General features: G+C 42.6%; 1 protein-coding gene and 1 long non-coding RNA gene across 3 annotated transcripts in view; one reads left to right on the forward strand and one right to left on the reverse strand.

Moving 5' to 3' along the window:
* Window positions 1-18,696, reverse strand: part of LOC139807512 (uncharacterized) — a 42,681-nt gene that overhangs the window by 20,570 nt on the left and 3,415 nt on the right. The window contains exon 3 of one of the 2 annotated variants that reach the window (XR_011730586.1): window positions 10,970-11,142. The exons of the other annotated variant lie outside the window; for it this stretch is intronic. This is a non-coding gene — a long non-coding RNA (uncharacterized lncRNA). Of the gene's footprint in view, window positions 1-10,969; window positions 11,143-18,696 lie in introns of those variants that run through there. 2 annotated transcript variants of the gene reach the window in all.
* The window catches only part of NINJ2 (ninjurin 2), a 46,077-nt gene continuing 32,189 nt past the window's right edge, over window positions 4,809-18,696 (forward strand). The window contains exon 1 of the mRNA XM_071768548.1: window positions 4,809-5,434. Coding sequence (XP_071624649.1) covers window positions 5,279-5,434 — 156 coding nt within the window. The 5' untranslated portion in view covers window positions 4,809-5,278. The remainder of the gene's footprint in view (window positions 5,435-18,696) is intronic.

The raw sequence follows: 18,696 nt of genomic DNA on the forward strand, positions 1-18,696 counted from the left end.
TGTTTGACTAAGAAAGACAAAATCCAACACTCTAGCACCCAGGAAAGAGCATAAGGCTTCAGAAACTATTCTCCAAATGGGATATGTTTTCATTCCTTCAAATCCTTCATTTGAATGACAAAGCAATCCTGGGCTGCTAGGATTCTTGAGAAACATCAGTAGCCACTTACATGAGCTTCAGGCAGTAATCCCCAACTCCCTACAGCCTGATCCACCTTTAGTCTATTCTCACTCTGACCGTGGCTTATCACAACATTTTAAGAAGCTGAAAAATGCTAAAACAATCTTGTCTAACATCTGTCCTGGCCCTCTAGTAGTGATTTTCTATCAAGGACAGACAGAAAACCTGCACTTAGTCAGACCTCACAAAAGATTACAGTCTGTGATCCAGACTCCCATTATCAATCCAAATACATGGAAGATTATTTTTATATTATTTCTCTCACTTTCACCCCTATGAACATTTTCACCTGTGCTAATTCAAACATTAGCATTTCAGCATTTCAGAAGTCCCCAATAATTCATCAGGAAGGAGTTCAGAGAGCAACTAAAGGACTCAGATTTATGAAATATAACCCATGAGGAAACTGCAAAGGAATTTTTGTTTTCTTAAATATAGAGAAGACTGAACAGAGACATGATAACAGGCTTCAAAAATGTAAACGACCACGGCAAAGAGGAAGGAAATAATCTCTTCTCTCCCATGTGGAGGGGATAAGAGTAACAGGCTAAAATTGCAGCAGGGACTTTTTTATTAGATATTAGAAAAACTGTCTCTAGCTGTTAGGGTGGTGTTACTAAAGTACTGGGATAGGCTGTCTTGAAACTTTCACATCTGGAGTGCTTTCAGAGGAGGCTGAAGCAATGTCTGTGCTAACGGGACAGGTACCACTGACTTGCCATGCTCTTGGAGCTGGAGGAGGAATTGGTGACTCCTTAAAATCCTTTCTAATCTTGCTTTCATATAATTTAATGATTCGTTGGGTAAGTACACATTCATTTATCACTCCCTGTGAGAATTTTAGAAGTACTGCTTGCATCTTTGTGTTCTTTGTCTCCAAAGCTTTCCTTAAGTTTATTACTCTTCCAAACACTAGGATGTGGTTTCTTTCCTATAAAAGGTGAAGCTAGTCCTGTCAACCAGGAGCTACAACCCTACCATTAACTGAAAGACAAGGGAGATCATGCTTCCAAAGAAACTGCAAAAAATTAGCCTTTATCTACCTAGTCATTTGCCTTCACTTTTGCAGCAGCACATACTACAGCATGGATGAGTTTTGCTCTTCAAAGACAACCACTAGTGAAACAGAAAATAGGACCTAACAGGAGCAGTTACCAGAGTCAGAGCCTGTCACAGGCAGCCCTGTCAGGTAATCCTTTTGGTAAACTCAGCAAACTCTACCTCCCATCCAGTTCAGTTGCTTGTCCTTGCTACACTCAGTGGCTGGCTTCTCCAGAACATCAGCACTTAGGCAACCAAGAACCTTCCTCTAGTTTCTAACCTAGCATTTTTCCTTGGCAAATTCATTCATCGGTTGCTGTGCTAATGCTGCATTTCCATCTCCCTAGAGTTTTCAAGTTCTGTGAATTGGTATCAATTGGTATCTTGAGTTGGTATCAAGTATCCCTTTTGGTTTTCATTCTGTAAGACAAAACAGGTCAAGCTCTACTCATATCCTCTCAGAGAATTGGGTGAATGCACCCAGCATACGAGGAACACCACACTTCTTTCCTGATACAGTGAAGAGGTGGCTGAACATTGCAGGGTGGAGAAATGATGTCTCAAAACCAAAACCAATCCCCATTTCTGACACAATATTGAGGCCTGGGAAGAGTTAAGAAATGAAGTTATCCTGGTTTTTTCTCTCTTAGAAGTGCAGTTGGCCTACAAGAGTTCTTGCAGTCTTGGTTATGGTGCTCTCTTGAGTACGGCACCAAATCTGAGAGTGGTGGGAAAGAGCAATTCTTCCATCAATCTTCACGGAGCTTGGCCTACTTTCTGCTGCCAGCAGTCTCTACTGGCTGGTGCTGAAGCCTGAGAACTGCAGCTTTTCTTCCCATGTCCCTTTTGCAGAGGCCATCCCCACAGGTGGCACCAGTGCTGCAACACTCAGGTTACACATTCAGCAGCAATGCTGCTTGAACCAGCTTGTCCCCACCCTTCTCCACTCCCAGCTGCTTTTTCCATTTCCCGACGGGCTCCCTCCCTGCTGCCAGCATAACTGTTTGTGCAGTTATGTGCAGAACCAGGTCAGGGAGGTGATCCCAGCCAAAAAAATATCCTGCAAAATTTTTTTTGGTGGTGATTTTTTTTCTTTTTTTTTTTTTTTTTTTTTTTTTTTTTTCTTTTTTTTTCTTTTTTTCTTTTCCAGCTGGATGAAGTTCTTCTGTCTGTTTTCTTGGGTGGCTGCACAAGCCCTTTGGCTGACAAAAGGGAGGGAAAGAGGATGGGGGTGGAAATAAGCAACTTTGCCATGCGTGCTCCTCCCAAGTGAATGTGGCTGATCCACAGAGCCTCTCCTCCATACTCAGCTGGCGTGGGCTGAGCTAGCATGGGAAATCACAAACCTGCTCTTCTCCATGCCCCAGATGCTCCCCACTCTCATTTCAAGGAGCACTGCTCTTTCCCCATCCTTCTCTAGTATGCATTACCAGAGAGACTCTCTAATCCATCAATGTCTGTTAGAACAGTCAGGTTTTCGGGGTCTCCCCCTTCTCTTGTGTTATAAAAACAGACTGGAAGGGAGTTTCAGGGTCTGTTGAGTCTAAAACTGGAGAGCACTGCCACTCATGTTACACAATCCCTTTTACAAGTCGGGCTGCATTTTCTATAGCTTAGTCTTTGGGCCATTACAATGGTTCATTCTTACATGATAATTAACAGTTACTAGAAAGATAGTTTGAAAAATGTAGTCCTTTGTAATCACATTTTGTAAGTAAATTTCAGTGAGAACTGTGTTCATTGAGGCACTCCTTCTTTCTTGGGCAGTTATTACAATTCAAGGTAAAGTAAACCCACTCCCCTCTATTTTTGTGTATTTTTGACTCAGAGTTCTACTACTGACATAGACAAATAATTTCCAAGCGAAGTTTTATTGTTTGAAGTTTTCTCATCCTAATGTGTTTGGCTCCAGACATTTCAAGGGAGGCTGTTATAGCCATTACTACTAACACGTGGGACAGAAAGACTCTTTTATGTTATCCTGGGAGAGGGCAGTGCTAACCTGGTTTGACTGAAGCGTCTACAAGGACACAAGGGTTCCTGTAACTTTTGATTGATTTCTGTAGATATTCAGAGGACATAGTGCTATTTCATTACTTTTTTCAGTGCCTCTCTGGAAAGTGTTCTGGGTTTTTATTTGTTTGTTTGTTTGTTTGTTAAAAAGCCCCTAGCATAGCATTTAGATGGGGTACTAAGAAATTAGTTTTAAAAAGGCACAACGTTATATATCATGAAGCCATGTCTGAAATTCGTACACTGTTGGTATTTATCTACTAAATGAAATTATATATATTTCATTCCAGTCTGACCACTATAAGATATTTTTGACTTAATTTTGTGCTAATGGCACATATAGGGACTCAGAAAACTCTGGCCAGACTTCATGGTTTGTTTGTGGAAAGCCTGTTCACAAAGGATCTGCACAACATCAAGTCCTTTTAACTCCCAGGAGTGTCTCAGCAAATACAGTGGACACCCACCCAATGTAAATTATTTATTAATAAAAAATATTTATTTATAAACTGATCCAAAGATGCATCTTTTTATGGACTATACTCAGAAAAATAAAACAGGTAATTATCTCTATTAATAGCCACGCAATACAAAAAGAGTTTTTAGTTAACATACAGATTCCCATGAGTAAAGCAAGTTAACAGCAGGAGCAGATGGCTGCATTTTCATTTACATGCTCCTTACGTTTAAAAACAGTAATAGTAAAAGAGCCAACAGGTGCTGAATAGTAGCAATGAGTGGTCTCTTTGCTCTTCACCTCCATTTCCCAGGGGGATTCAAACAATCAAGTCAGTGATAGCAAAACACAGGGATCTTAATTTTCAAAAGTAGGAACCATGAAGGTGGCTTTTGACTGTAAAATCAGCCTCATGTAAAATCAGAACTCATGGTTCCTAATGGGCTTTCAGCCTTAGGCCAGACTCTGAGGATGAAATAATGAGCTGTATCCAAACCCTGCTTTCCTGCATGACATTAGTCCAGTCCCTAAATACATCTTGCTGCTTCAGCTTTTAACTTAAAAGTTAAAAAAAAAAAAAAAAAAAAAAAAAAAAAGCTGTTTAAGAGGAATGTGGAGAGGCTAAATTCATCAGCACTTTGAAATGAACTTGCAGTACTAAGCACTGGTATTTTCACTGGAAAATGAGGCCTTTTGCTGGGAAGCATCAGTGCAACACGATCGTCTACTGACAGACTCGTCAGCACTTTTAGTCAGGCTGGAGTACCAGAACATGCGTTTGGCTGAACTGTTTAAACGTATTGCCTTACCATAAATTTTCTATAATAGTGTAACTACAGAAATTGCCCTTCAAAGGCCAAGCGTGCCTACCTGATCTGCAGGTAGTACAGAGCAGCTCCTCTAAATTCTAGAGAATCACACTGATTCTTCTGCCTGACGATTGCACTTAATAAGAACAACCTATTTTTCTGTGCAGTGATTTGATTCTGGCAGTGTGCATTTCCATTCCAGTGTCATACGTAGTTGTTTTTAACTTCAGCAAGAAGAAAGATTTTATTTCACTTAAGACTAGACATATCAAATTTAACTAAAAAAAAAAAAAAAAAAAAAAAGTGTTGGGGAGGGGAAAGGAAGGACATTTTGGCTGGGGAGAAAAATGAGAAGGGACTTTCAAGAGAGCGTAGTGGAAATTTTATCTGCAATGTAACAATATCTTTGCCGCAGCAGCGAGCTAACAGGCACAACTTTCTCAACCTGATCTCTCCAAGCTCTTAGTTTTTTCATCCGTAGGCTCTGCTGGGTGCTGGTGAGAGAGGGAGAGGTGGGGATGGCCGCTGCTGCACCCCGGCCCATGCCAGGAACCTCTTGGTACACTGTCTGCATCACCGCCTCCCAGCCCAAGTGAGCTCATGAGGTCCAGCTGGCCTCGGAGAGGTAGCACGGACACGTAATGAACACAACCCTCACGGAAAGTCTAAGAGGGGTGTTTGTTCCACAGAGTGCCTGGACAATGAAGAATTGGCCTGCCACCCCCTCCCACACCCCCCAGCTGATGCCAGGGCAGGCAGCCGGCTGCCGGCAGATGAATGGTGGGTCTGTTCCAGCAGCTGCGCCTCCCGGTCCAGCGAAGAGACGGAGTCTCCAGGAGTGCCGAGTGTCCTGCTCCCTGCACCCTCGGCAGAGGAAGGAAGAGACCTGGGGACACTAGGATGGCCTCGGAAAGGGAGAGCATCAGTCTTCAAGTGAGTGCGTCTTGGGGAAATACTCGTGGGAGGGAGAAGCAGGAGGGGAGATCCCTGGGTTTTTTTGGGGGAAGTACCCACTGTTCCTATCATTCACTCCTCAGCCGTGGCAGCCAATTTCACTGCAAAACTTGGTGCTGCTGTTTCCCTGTGTTCTCCTTTGAAGGAAAGCTAGCAGTAGGATCTCTGCCCCATCCTGCCAGGAGCTGTTATGAGCTTTTTCCCAATAGAGTGGTGGTAAGAAGAGGGGTATTAGTAAAAAGAACTCGTTTGGGGAGGGGGAAGGAGGGGCAGCAGGGGCAGAAGTTAACCTTCAGCTCTCAGAAGGAGGCAGCACATACTTCACAAGCTGCAAAAATCTGAACTGTTCCTCATCTCACAAAGCCTTTCTCTGTTTGGCAGAAAGTGCTCCCAATCTGGAAAGGAGGAAAAGAAATAAATACAGCAAATGCTGAGTGAGCGCAGAGGCCAGGGTTTCCTACGTAGGGTTTATAGAGAAACAAAACTTCTTAGTGAAGCTCTTTCAGTTCTCTGTGTTCCTCTTCTGAGTGTTTGTGTTTTTTAAGAAGGGTGTTTCTTGTGCTCAGCATGTGTTCTAGGAAAGGGCAACTACCCAAAAGTTTGGAAACAGAAACTATTAGAGATGAAATGGAATCAAAAGCCCAGGTCACAAACACCTGTCAAACTTGAGAAGTTCAAGTCCAGATCCACAATTCAAACAACTTTGGAGAAGGGAAGAATATGAAGTATTGCTGAGGGCACAGATTCCAGACATACATAGGTGGGCAGCAGGGTCCAACTTTTGCAGCTGATTTTTAATGTCTCTGATGGTCATCACCATCCTTGGACTTGAAAGTGGGGCAGCCTATCTGGGGTCTCAATTTTTATTTCTTCAGCCCATATCAAAGAAACTGAAATGGACAGATTTTCATCCTTGGAAATAATCAGGACAATTATCCCTAGCTAGAAAGAAGGACCAAGACTTCTTGATCCTGCAGAATGTATCTCCACTAAGATACAAGGTGCAGAGCAGTTTTTTAAGAACTGGGAACTGTTACGCTCAGCTAAGAGACATAACAACTGAAGAAATTACACAGGTAGCTGTGACAGCTGGTGAAAATGTATTCTATTTAGGACTGAGGAAGAGTTTATGCTTTTCTAGAGCTAGATAATATGGGGGGAAATACAGAAATCAGTTAGCCAGGAAGTGGGGGAAAAGAGTACAAGGAAATTATGCTAAATAAAAAGTCAAGTTAAATCATTGTATATTAAATCATTCCACCCTGCAGAAAATTTCAGATCTATTGTGGATTTGAAGCCCAGATTTTGTAGATGGAAAAAATCAGCTTCACCAGATAAAATCCTTATAAACTTCTGAAAAATCTAGGGTTTAGAATTTTTTCTTTCAACCCATCTTGAGGTGAAGAGTCAAAAGTGCTCCTCAGCCTTTACATTACTCAAATAAATTGGTCAAAGGTTTGTTGAGTTACAAAACTGAAAAAAGCTTACCTATCTGCTTCTGGAGCAGAAAGGTGTGGAGTGATTCTTTCCACCTCTACGCAGGTTGCCACAAGAAAAAACATGCTGCAGAGATTTTCTTTGTGACACCTTATAGGCATTTCCTGAAGCCATCAGTCAGTAGAAAATACAGGTGAATGCACACAGGTTTCTGCAGCTTATGACCAGGAAATATTCAGTGCTGGCAGGTGAGAGAGCATTATGTATGACCACAGAGCTGGGCCAAGCAAGAGGGTCCTGACAATGATGTGACTCGAGTGAAGTGAGAGAAGGAGTGGTTGGTAGTGAAGAAGAAAAAAGAAGTCTTTTAGTTGAAAGTACATTTAAAAGCCTCTTTTGGATCCCTGCTCTAAGCACTGAACACAGGGCAGGTGTCTTCTTCGAAGTTTCCAGCTGTGGGTTTGAGAAGCTTGTGAGAACGTGCACTGCATGCTCTGGGGTGGTAAAGCCTGACTCACAGCCCCTCAAGAAGTTCCTGGATGGAGTAGCAGGAACTCTCATGAAAATTAATTATGATACAATATAGAAATAGGATCTTTACTTTTTTTTCAGTTATAGGGAGAGGGTCCTGTGTCATAAGCAGTTTCACAGCTTTTCTTATACAGTGTTTACATGCCAAGGCTAGACAGGTAACCACAGAATGGAAACACTGTGAGCCCCTGGCCTAGCATAGGAGAAAGCTAAAAGAGGCAATCAAGATTTCAGAAGGCTCTAGGGGGAACTGATCAGGCCCCAAACTTTTTGCTCAGCATAACCATGAGAATAGGAGCTCACTCAGCAAAACTGAAAGTCTCCACAACAGGAGTCACTCCCTCACCCAGCATGTTGTCAGCCTGTGGAATTTGCCATCTCCTGGAGCAGGTCAGAAGGTCGAATATTGCAGAAAGCATTGAGAAGAGGTTGGGAGGTCCAGTAACAATATTTACAGTTACGCAAGCTAAAAAAGGTACTTTCAAATCCCATAAGCCAGTAGCAGGATAAAAATAAATACCCTTTTCAGTTCCCTACAGGCAATGGCACAATTGCTGACCAGACTGCAACTGTTGTCTTGCATTAGAGAAGTTGCACATCAGCTGCCCATAAGTGAGACCTAGGACTGCTTTTTAACAGCAAGAAGTATCTCCCATTAATGTACTTTCTCCTTCACAAATATTCTCTTGTTCTGTGTGTTTCGAAGAAGCCTGTTTTCCAGTTCTGACTTCTAGGAAGACCAACAAAACCTCACACTGTGCACAGAGAGATGCTGAAAGGAAATGGTGCCGAAGTGGAATAAAAAGCCACAAGGCTGTAAAGCAGCCTCATCAGGTCTATGCTAGCCAGCTGAGTGCTAAGACAAAAAATTAAACAGGAACTAAAATATTTTAATTTAAAATATCAGCTCACCTATTAAAAGATAACATTTTAATATTAATTAATTTGAATTATGCATTTTTCTTCCCAGACATCTCTACTTGTGTCTTCCAGGTTAATTTTCACCTTCCCCCATTAAGCATCTACCATTTACCAGAAACCAGGCAGGCAAACCTGTAACCTGATGAGATATATAAAATAGTACATTCTGACACAACTGGGATCAGAAAACCACCTTTAGGATAGAAAAAAATAAAGCAATCCAAAAAGATCCCATCATCCATTTCTTTTTACTTCAGAAATCAAAGGTTTAGAAATTAGAAGTATGGCTTTGATTCTGGCTTATTTATTTATTTACATTCTGGCTTATTTATTTGCATTTCTCTGTGTTATTATTCTCTCCAATCCTTCAATATAGACCTCCATGGTGGGGGGGGGGGGGGGGGAGAGAGAGAAGGTAGGCATGCAGATCCATTCTTTCAAGTAGCAAAAGACCCATTAAATCTGTTTAGCTGTGCACCTCAACTGCTGCAGTTCACCATCTGGCATCTTAACATAACCCAGTTTCATCAGTGATTTAAGCTAATGTACCAGACTTTTAATAGGACCAACTCAGACAACATCCATTCCACCACTTCCACCACAGCAGCAATAACCAGGGGAAAGTCTGTGGACAGCTTAAATCAGTAACACTCACACATTATTACCATGGCTGAGTCTCTCAGAGCCCCAGATGAATATTACAGAATGAAGCAAAAACTGGGGTTGATACTAAACTGCTCCAGAGCTTTATTACATTTTTTGTTTATAAATTTTCTTATTCATCAACGGGTGTTGTGTTCTGTATGTATGGGTGTTTAAGGGATGTGTGCCAAATGAATGTCATCCATATTCATGTTGCAAGAGGCTATAGACTGCAGGTTGCATCTTCCCTTTTTATAGTTTAGTTTCTTACTCTCTGGATAAAAAAATTTACAGCCCTCTGAGATGAGAAGCAGGAATAATACCTCACCATTTAGGGTATCATTCATACATCAAAAGTGAAAAGAGTAAACAGAGAAAAAAAAATCATTCTGGAAACCAGACCCTACACTGAAATTTTTTGGCAGAAGCTGCTTGGTGAATACTTTGAATGCAAAATACATCTGTGGAAATAAGGACAGGTTTAAAGGCAACTTGCATGGAAAAAAAGATACAAAATACTAGGATAGTTTACTTCCAGTGCTCAGTTTTTTAACAGATCTACAGCAGGAAGATTTTAGACAAGCAGATACATAGAGTGAGCTACAGTGTGGACTTTTCCAAAATACCCACAAGCCAAATGGAAAGTCCCACTTACCACTGTAAATCCCATTTCCCACATCCCACTTGCAGTCCAAGCCTGATTAGGGGATGCAGGGAATGTGTTCACAGCTAGATTAGACTTTTGGTTTTGTGTTTTCTTGTGGCTTTAATGTGTGCCTCAAGGCTGTGATGTGCATTCAAGTTCTTGGCTTGGGCACATATTTACCTGCTTCTACAGCAACAGCCAGCATGTGCTTTGCAGTGCCATAAGAACTTTACTCTCCTTCAGAGATTTCCTAGAAGGCAGGCACACTGATACTGACAGTCAAGCACCGTCCTTGCCCCAGTGGGCCTCATCAGCATTATTTGGGTTCTGTAATTTAGGACAGGATAATGACAGTCTGTACTGATAGAGAAAAAAGCCTTTCAGAAAGGCAATCATAAGTGCTTTAGAAAAAGCCGTTCCTGTGACACCATTATATGCTTTGTGCAACTCAACCACCAAGAGTTTGAGGAACTTATCTCGCTATGTCTTTAACTAAACAAACCTGATTACAGGTTTGCCCCTCAAACAGGATCCCACTCCTGGGGGAAGGAGGGGGCCACTCCACCCCCTGTGCCATCCATTTGACCCTGGTATGGCTGATTCAGAGAGACTCCCCATTTTTGGCAGGGTTAGTTTTCTGGTTTGCTGTCCTGCAGTGGTTCATAGGAGGATCAGACAATTGCCAATGACTGGGACTCCATGGCCACGAGAGCATGAAGAGGCAGCAGGATGTCTCCTTTTAGTGGCAGCTACCCCTCATTTCAGATCACTTACCTAATGGTGCAAGCCTGGGTGTAGCCAGTCAAAACAGCAGGGAAGGACCAAGCAGTAGCAATGATTGCTCTCAAGGGTGGATGTCACTCAGACTGGAATATTGCAGACTGCTCTTTGAGAGTAAAGCTTTTGCAGGGCTAACTAGAGGTTTAGGCAGAGCTCGTGATCATCCTGACCTAGCAGGTCAAATGGCAGGTGTGAAATAGGATTTTGTATTTAGGAGTGAGAATGATCTCCTCCCCCAGCTGCAGGGACCTGCAAGTCTGTGTGGCATTACCCATGGTGGTCCCAGAAGCCAGCAATGTTCACTGGAAGACAGGCAAGTGTGATCACAACATGAGTTTTTCTTACAGCCAGTACTACTTGGTCCTTTGTCCTGTAGTCAGATGTGGCATTTCTCCTCTATTCCTCCTCACTCTACCTGGACATGGCCAGTGTTTCCACCTGGGGTGAACTTTCTCTTTAGACCCTTTCCAAACATGGGGATGCTATTTTCTCATTGTGAGGAACTGGATCCTAGTTTTTAGGGTATCTGGGGAAAAAAGAGGCACATGGAGAGTCAATTTTATACCTTTGGATTTATCAATGGAAATCAGCAACCTTACAACAGGGAATGGTCTCATCCCTCATACTCCATCTTCTTGAGGGGTGGAGGAAGAAAAGTATAATCATATTTCTGAGAGAGGGAGCCTTGTCCCCTACTGTGCACTGGGTAGGCCACCTCCATCATGCAGCCCTGCATGGGAAGGCAGAAAAGAAAAAGAGGGCAAAGGGGGATGGTGGTAGTGTATGAAATAGTGGATGAGACTGATTGATCCACTGGTCAGTGAATCTGGTCTCACTGAAACAACACCAGGCAGAGGCCTTCCATGGAAGAGTACAAGGGATTGCTGTTAAATAGGATCACTCTGCTGGGTTTAGGGTTTAGGTTGGCTAAGAAATAAAAAGGCTAAGAAAGTCATTGCCTCTGAAGTATCTAAAAAGTTACCTGCCACTGCTATAAACTACTGAAAGGATGCTGTGCTGTCAGAGAACAGGGACTGCTGAGCATTCAGACCCCAGGACAGCTGTGGCAGAGGGCAAAGCTGCCATGTGGGTGGCACCATCTCTTTGGCCTCAGAGAGGGATGATGGATGCCCAGACCTCCCCAGGCTCCATGAGAGGCTCTGCCTGCTGTTGCACAGAGGTCCACAGAGGTAACACACGCTGGTCTACAACATGTTGCACAAGACATATGAGTTTCACTCAGAGCTGGGGCTGCCTAACAGTAAATTATGGAAGATTTTCCCCCACTGCCTTGTAGGATTGGTCTATCACAGACCTTAGTGCACAGCACCTCCCTTCTATGTCTGATAAACACAGCAGAGCCAGCGCTCAGGTCAGAGCAGGAAATGGTCAAGGTTGCAAGGGAGAAGAAATAGGAAGTATAAAAAGAAATCTGAAGCAGCCCAGACATTTCTAAGGGGGAAACTGGGAGGGAGGAAGTGACTTGGGTCAACGGATGCTGTCACCTCCTCTGACATAAGGGGAGAGGACCCCAGAGATTGGCAGCTACAACAGCTTATTAATAAGAACAACAGATTTCTGTGTCTGCTTTATAAAGTTCATACAATTGAAGCAGGGAGAGTAGGGTGTCTCCCCTTGGGAAGGGGGTGAAGTAGCACAGGACCTGGGGGTGACAAGATGGTGTCTGGGGGCCGTGGGGATGCCCAGGGCTCTGTGAGGTGCTGGTCCCATGTCCCACTGAGAGTGGCAACAAGACAGTGTGGCTACACACTGCTTGGAGGACATGGTCAGCCAGCAGCAGCACCAAACCAGATAAGGACAACCCTCCTGCCACTCCCGTGCTACATACCTGAACAACTTGGCCTGTCTTGCCCTCAGAACCTGTGCATCAACCACTAGTAGTTTCCCTTTCCCTTTTTCCACCATCTGCCCCCCCTCAGATGCAACCTTTAGGGGTACCATGAGTTGCAATGTACCTGTTTCACACATTGAGATACAGATACATCTCACCCACTCTTGCACCTCACAGATTTGAATACACAAGCAGTGAGTTTGGTTTAGTGAGTAATCATAGCCTGGTTATGGTGGTGGCAACACACGATTCTCCTGGCTGGCCAACAGCAAAATATCCCACTGAGACATCTTTGTGAGTGGGAGACCTCAGCAACATGAAGTACCTGCTAAGTCATGGGCAGATCAATTTCTGTGTCTTGTCAAAAATTTCCCTCCCTCAGCTTCATTCCAGCCCACACCAAAGAGCTGAACCACGGACTCAGCCAACAAACAGGTACAGCACATCAGCTCATTTAACCTCTAAAAATGGAAGCTTCAAGCTCAAGTTACCATTTCTCGTCCCTTCCTGAAAGATATGTCTTCATTTGTTATGGTTCTCTTCTGAGAACCAAAAATGTGCAATGCTGCTTGCACACAATAACCACACAATGAAGTGTGAGTTTCTCCAAGCACCAAAGGGTGCATGGGCCGCTTCACTGCCATTTTCCCATCCCTGGCTTCTGAGTCAAATGTTTATAAAACTCTCTCTGAGAAAAAACAATACAAGAAATGAGTTCTGCTACTGTAATCTCGACTGCCCCAGGTATGTAAACACGGAATAGAAACATCTGAATTGGACACCAGAATGATGGAAGAGTTCATGTGCAGATGCTGCAAGATTCACATCACCAGTTACCCTACACCTTGACACACTCCTTTGAAGCAGGCAAGTTATAATTCCTTGTCAAATTACATGAATCAGATGTGTGACTCTGTAATTACAGCTGTGAAAACCATTATACTCAGGATCTTAGAACTTTCTATCCAAAACACCCCTTGGGGAAGAAATTTCTCATGAAGCTGCTTAGGTCAAGGTTCGGCAAGTGCTGGAAATTCTGGGGGAATCCTGTCAGCAGGTTTAGAGAAATGAGAATAAGAAAATTAGATGATGTACTGGCTTGTGGGTTCTTTGGGCTCTTTTTTTTTTTTCTTTCTTTTTTTTTTCTCTTATCTTAATTTTTGCAAATATTTGTGCATAGTTGCAGGATTTTTCTCTATGCACTCACACAACTCCAAATATTTTTGGGGATTAAAAAAAAAAGCCCCAAGTTCACCACAGACCTTAGTTACTGTGAGAAAGTAACTGCTTCTACCAATCTAACAAGAGCCAAAGGGCAACCATTCCCTCTTCTGTAACCTAGGTTTTACTGAAGGAACATTTCTGCAGAAAATAAAAACACAGCAATAGTCTGTACTCTCTCTGTTCCTAGTTCTCCAAGCGTTTTGTAAATATCAGTGAATTAAGTTGCACTTACTTTCCCCATATGGAGCAAGAGGTGTTTTCCTGCCTATTTCACAGATACCAGGTCAAGGCAGGGACTATTAAGTGACCACTGATGTAGAAAGCAGGAAGGAAAGCATCTCTGTTTGATGTGTGGACTGCCAGGCAGCAGCAGTGTGTTCTGTGGTTTCACCTCTACTTCTCACTGGCTAAATTTTTCATCACCTGTTGGATTTTTTTTTTTTTTAGAAATTGCTAAAGATTATTTTATTTAGTCTTCATAGCCCACTCGGTTACTTCACTCAATGTGAAGAAGAGTAACTGAAGCTATCAGTAAGAGAAAAAACACAATTCCTTCCCTGCTAAAGGTAACTTCGGGCACACAGATGTCTTTACACCTTTTTCTTGGAGGAGCTACAGTCATGTCCGTGGTGTAGGAAGCAAACTGTGAAACCCCCTGAAATGAAACAAGCTGAAGTATATTAACCATAAATTCTGACTCAGAATGATGATACAGTTCCTTGATGCATCTATTCTACTGCAAGTTTACTGTTTTTTTTTTTTTTAAGCCGATTCAGGATGAAATGTTCCTACATGTCCCTGGGTGATTTCAGGCTCTGGCCACACAGTTTTTGCTGACTGAAGCTGAAGCACTGAAGGTGGGAGGTTCACCCTCATCACCACCATCAGTTTTTATTGCTGCCTCAATACAGCTGCTCAAAGTAATCGCTCTATCAAGGCTGTCTGGGCTAAGAAACCTCCATTACTGAATGTCTAAGATAACCCAGATCATTGTGAAAGAACTTGTTCAGGGAATATGCAATTATGCCTCCTTCTTAGGAAGCATTAAGTCCCAGATCTTCACAAGTCTGGACAGAAACAGAAATAGCAGCTTCTTTAGATAGGTCTTCATCCATCTAATTGCAATGGCATAATCGTTTGAGTTCTTAGATATTTCTTGGCTGGTCATGTTGGGTGAAGATTTAGTACTTCTTGCATGATTATAAGACCATGAGATATACATTCTGGCTTCTTCTAATACATAAAGAATAAAGAAAACAGACACAAACACAGATACAGTAAAAAACATTCCCATGTAACGTGAAGTTTTTTCACCTTTTGCCCATGGTGATACTTTGATTGACAATCCACACTAATCAGAGAGACATCCACCAAAGGATCAATATGCTACAAAAAATATAATTTTCTGGTGTTTTCTTCCCTTTTAACAGAAACAGATTTGACCTCCATCTTCGTCTTCATGTACTAGATTCTTGGGAGCTGATTCTGGATGAATTCCTTAGCCAGCCCCCATTTTTGGCATGTAGCTGTGAAAAAGTTGCCGAAGGGAGTTGTGTCAAAGGGCTTTTACTTTGCTTTTAATGGCTCCACGTACAGTTTGAAGGAATCTAAAACGCTCACGAAATGTGGTTTCCCCTCTGGTGTTTGCTGTTCAGCTGGCTCAGCAGCTCAACCATTTAAAACCATTGTGAGTGGATTTAGCACTTGTGAAATAATGCTGGCCTATTCAGATCTGGGGAGGGATGGGCAAAGTCCACTAGCACAATAAAAGCCCCTCTTCCATCCTTCTCAGATGAGGCGCCAGGGTGCAACGAAGTTGGTGGGAGAAAACTGCTCGTATCTGTATCTTATGTGTAAGAGATACAGGACTACCAAAATGAAAAGGCTAACACATGCTCAGAGGAGGCAGTACCTTCAGCACCCCAGAAAAAAAGAGGAAAAAAAAAAAAAAAAAGAAAAAAAAAAATCCAACACCAAAAATCAACTACTTAAGCACAGGAAGCAAATCATGAAAAAGAGGAAAAAAACCCCAAAAAACCAAAAAAACAAACAAATGCAGCCCCAAGAGAGTGCTCCAATGGGATGAGTTTCACAACACGACAGGCTTAGTAAGGCAAATGGGAGAAAAAGATACAGAGAACTGTGGGTCCTGGAGGTCTCTGTCCCCAGAATCCAGAGAAAATGGAGCTCCCCACTTTGTCCTAGCCTGAGATACTAAGTATAGCAAGAGGTATGTTTCACCTCTGAGCTTATCTAGTGCTCAATTATTCTGCTGAGACCATGAAAAAAAAGAGATAACTAAAGCCATCTCTGATGTGGACAACATTGCAGGCATGCTGTAGATCTGTATCTTTATGCAGATATTTGAACACAGGACCAGGCTCAGACAGGCAAATCAAGAGCAGATGGCAACAGGTCCTGGTGGCTACTAATTAGGTTACTTTTGGTTAGCCCTGTTGAGCTGAATAGCTCTCTGATACCTTTCCAACCCTCTCTCTGCTACCTTCAGCCACAACCCTCCAGGCATCACCAAACTAGGTCAGTCCTACGTTGTTCACTTTCTGGGCCCATGGCAAAACAGCAGTTTTCTTACAGGTCCCCAGGTGGAGGAACGGGCTCAGGGTTTAGATGTGGACCAGCATGGTGGTGAACTCAGGTGTTTACAGCCCTGGTGGGGCAGGGTCGTTTGAAAGCACTTCCTCTTGTCTCACTCACACAACACACAAACAGGGACATTATCTCTCCTGTGGGAGCAACTGACTCATGCTTGGCCAGCTGCAGGGAAAGGTGTCCCTGTAGCTGCCAACAGCAAAAAAAAAAAGATAAAAAAGAAAAAGATGCATCACTCTGTGGCTGAAAGTGATAACAACACATTCCTCTTCATTCTGATCCAAAAGCAATTTTTTCTTCCTTTGTTCCCCTCCCTGTTTTTTCCTATGTGATGAGAACTTGTTCCTCAGCTAGGAGCCCAGGCTGTCTGTTACTGGTGTGACTAACATAATTTTTCATATTCCTCCCATGTTATTTTTTTATTATTATTTTACGTATTATCAAGTGACTTGTGAAAAGTAAAGTTCAGCCAACTAAACCCCAATGGAGTTATGCAAGAGCAACTTGCACTGAGCTTTACCATGAGCTGTGCACAATTAACCATGTATGCCCATGGACTTGATAAATCTGTTCATGAAGCACATTGTGGGTATACACAGTTGTGGATCTGTCTGGAGCAGGCTGACAGGACACCATTCCCAGGGGCTGTTCTTCAGTCAGAGGACACTGTCTCTAGCACTATCCGTGATCTCTCTTGTGAAATAAGGGACAGTATCTAACTAACTAACTCCTCAAGCCATTTCCATACACATGATACATTTGTATCCTGCACATGACAAAGTACATCATCATTTGTTATCATCTGCTCAGTAGGCGTAATTATAAGGCTGATTCAGCAGAAATGAGAGGACACTTGTGGGAAGTTTGTCTTAGTACCAGCAAATTCCATAGGCTAAGAGAAAGCTGTGATTTACTGATCGCTATCTTTGTCTGGAAAGATTTATGTCCTTTGAAGGCCCTCTTCTCCTGATACTTTGTGAAGGGTTGGGTAGGACTCTCTGACTCCTCTTGGTTGTGCCATATTCAGTGGCCCCAAAACTGTGGGAATATCATATCTGTTACGGCAGCATTCAGTCTGCCTTTTGCCCAAGGCACCTATACTATGTACACAACCAACACTAACGTGTTGGTACCTGTGAGCAGAGAGAAATTCACATTCTGTACTCAAATGTTGCAGGAGCTGAAGTGTCCAACGACAGGAAAGAGGATGCATGAAATTAGGAGGGCAGGGAAAGAGAGTCAAGACTTTGCAGCTACGTTCAGATGTAATGAGTGTAGCTGAGTAAAAGCCTTCAAGGTTGAAGACCAAAGAGGTAACCTTTGAGGCAGTATATCTTCAGAAAGTAGCTTGCAGACTAAATCCTCTTTAAAAGGTCCAACAAAAGCAAGAGTATTTGATACCAGAGTCAAGAACTGAGGAGAGCAGTTGTAATGATTTCACTAAATATTTATGCTCCTCTCAAGTATGGACAATATAGATTAAGTTACGATAAAATAATATTAATAGGTGAAAAGGACTTTAGTTTGCCCATCTTCTCTGGTCATGTTAGCACCAGCCTCAAACAGGGCATTAAAGTGCCCAAAAAGGACATAAGAAACTGTGAATAAATTAAATGGAGCAGAGTGGCTTTTGCTTTTGCTTTTTCAGAGAAACAGACTGTAGTGTGTGCACAGAGAAGTACCAAAAAAACCCCCTTCACTGGGCTAACACACAACATGTTGATGATAAAGCTGAGCTGCTCCAAAGACAATGAGCTCTGCAGAGGGAGGCAGAAACCACAAAAAAAGAAGAGGGTGATCAAAAGTGAATAAACTACAGAGATAAACTCCTCCATCACATTGTGCTATGTGTATCCAAATGTTTCAAAACATAACAAAAACTCGGAGCTAATATGAGCTGATTCTCTGAGTCTATACCAATAAATTATGATCAAAACCACCACAACAATCCAAACACAGACACCCAGTGCCTAGCCTGGCCCACAGGCTGCAGGATTTTTTTCACCATCCTTTTCCCTAACTCTTCCATCCCTCCCCAGCCATTCAGAAGTTCATTTGAACACAGCTTTTTGTCTACTCCCTTGTAAGAATCCAGCTCCATTTCAAAACAGATATTGAGTGAACCTCACTTTAAACCCAGGGCATTTGCTCTGCATCAGTGGTTCCCACTTCTTTAAGTGAGAAACTACAAGGTAGACATCAGATAGAGTGATAAAGAAATCATAATAATCTTGAGTTTTGTCCCCCACTCCAGAAATTTACATTTTTGGTAGCTAAATGTGAATGTTTTTCAGAAGAAGACTGTATTTGCAGGATTTGGTCATTCAATTGTCAAAGAAATGGTTATTCTGTTTTCATCTCCTCCCATTTCTATTCTGGCCCAGAGGCATTTCCTTCCCCAATACAGTCTCCTAGGAAGGCCTCATTTGCTACAGCCCTTCCTGAAGGTCTCTCAAAGCAAAGTCTACCCAGGAGATCTCTGCAAAACACAATTGTCACTAAGGGGATTTGGGCCTCCCTTTAATTTCTGCCATGCTGTACTACAGCTCCTCATTATAAAGTTAGCTCTTAAGGGTTCTTTGTCTCTGCAGGGTTGAA

This window comes from Heliangelus exortis, chromosome 1, assembly GCF_036169615.1.
Source record: "Heliangelus exortis chromosome 1, bHelExo1.hap1, whole genome shotgun sequence".
Taxonomy (NCBI): domain Eukaryota; kingdom Metazoa; phylum Chordata; class Aves; order Apodiformes; family Trochilidae; genus Heliangelus; species Heliangelus exortis.